This window comes from Propithecus coquereli, unplaced genomic scaffold (genome assembly GCF_000956105.1).
Source record: "Propithecus coquereli isolate 6110/MARCELLA unplaced genomic scaffold, Pcoq_1.0 Scaffold246, whole genome shotgun sequence".
Lineage (NCBI taxonomy): Eukaryota > Metazoa > Chordata > Mammalia > Primates > Indriidae > Propithecus > Propithecus coquereli.
The window spans coordinates 1,752,770-1,754,419 of NW_012148019.1; the positions used below are offsets into that span (position 1 = coordinate 1,752,770).

The 1,650-nt window shown below is 39.3% G+C and overlaps 1 protein-coding gene across 1 annotated transcript in view; it reads right to left on the reverse strand.

Moving 5' to 3' along the window:
* The window catches only part of ABL2 (ABL proto-oncogene 2, non-receptor tyrosine kinase), a 25,844-nt gene that overhangs the window by 19,228 nt on the left and 4,966 nt on the right, over window positions 1-1,650 (reverse strand). The window contains exon 2 of the mRNA XM_012646526.1: window positions 943-1,113. Within this exon, the coding sequence (XP_012501980.1) occupies window positions 943-1,113 (171 nt within the window). The remainder of the gene's footprint in view (window positions 1-942; window positions 1,114-1,650) is intronic.

Genomic DNA, 1,650 nt, shown 5'->3' on the forward strand with positions numbered 1-1,650 from the left:
TCCCAAAATACATTTTTTTCCAGCAGGAGGCTTTCATAGGTTCAAAAGGCTTAGGCAGACCAGCAATCCAATTTATGTACACAAGAATGTCCCCATGTTCCTATTTCTTTCTCATAAAAGTTACTTTTGTTGCCTCTGCTGAAAAAATTCAAAAATGGGTGATTTTACTTGGTCATGTTCTTAGTGTTCCCTTTTATGAGAATTTACCACTGAAATAAACTACTACTCTCTTGAGAATATTACTATAATAGAAACCGTTCCTACTACTCTTTTAACTAACCCATGTGAACAAGAATGACAGAGATTTAAGTTGTCTAGGCCAGTGCCAATCAACGCTGTTCCACAACAAGGTAAGAAGCTTATGCCAGAAGGTTAAACAATGGACAACTATCTTCATGCAGAAAGTCTTGGTCCAAAAAAATGAAATATTACCTGAGCTAAATAATAAATAGTATGCTTAGTGATGTAGCTGGTTTACATTTTGGGTGCAAGTTCTTAATCTCATTTTGGATTGGTAATGCCACAATCCTCAGATCAGCAGTCAGGCCCACAGACAATGCCTGTGAGTAGCACTGGGGTCTGGCGGCTTGACTCGCGTGGCCACGGTTCACTTACAACAGACACACAGTAAGTCTGACCTTCGAGGGAGATAAATGCGCTGGCAAATTACATATGGTACAGAATTCTGAGAATAAGGAAAGTCTGAGTTTTTCTAAGGTACTTTATCTAATTCCACCTTTAATAAACCCTCAACAGTAGAATTATACTTTATAAGGGCATTATCTCATACACAGGTTAAAAAAAAAAAAGACAACAGAACAAAAGTATCCGGCCCACATTGTCCAGCTGGCTTTAATTAGTGGCAGAAGCTAGAACAGGCACTTTATTCCTCAACCATTAACGAAAACTGAAAAGTGAGAGGGTATTACAGACAAGCCTCACCTTTAGTGATGCTGAGCGTGTTATCACCACTTGCTACAAAATCGTAAAGTGCAACGAAGAGATTAGGGTCACTCTCAGTGGCTCCAAGCAAGTTCTCCTTGGAGCTCCACCTGATAGCTTCATTCAGCGCCTGAGGCTCGACATCACAACCGTAGGGGCGATGCAAGGCTTCTGAAAGACAAAACGAGAGAAGGGAATTCACAAGTTCAACAGCTAAAACCTCATCTGGATTCAGCACGCACAGTTCAGCCGCGGGCTCCAGAGTGAGACAGACTGTACCGTTTGCACCATCACGAAGAACGAGCAAACAGGCACTGGGTCTCCTGAGCATGAGGAAGCAATTTACTTGTTGAAAACGTAACAAGGTCATCAGAGAAAAAGACCACAAAATGAGAGTTTAACCCTAATTTATATGCAGGCACCAAAATCAGACATAAATGAATAGGAAAAGCACAATTTTCTCAAAATGAAAAAAAAAAAATCTCAAAAAGAAATGGCTACCAGCTTTATAAAGCATAAGCTAGTCTGTTGTGGTGCTTTTAAAGAAGAAGCAGTTATGTTTTATAAGTCTTCCCAAACTACCTTTCTTTCCTTACTCTCTTCATAAAAAAACAAATTGTAGAACAGGCAAGAGACTATTTTTCAGAACTATGTACATATTATATAAATCCAGGCCCTCTACATGTAGAAAAAATTACAGAAATAGTG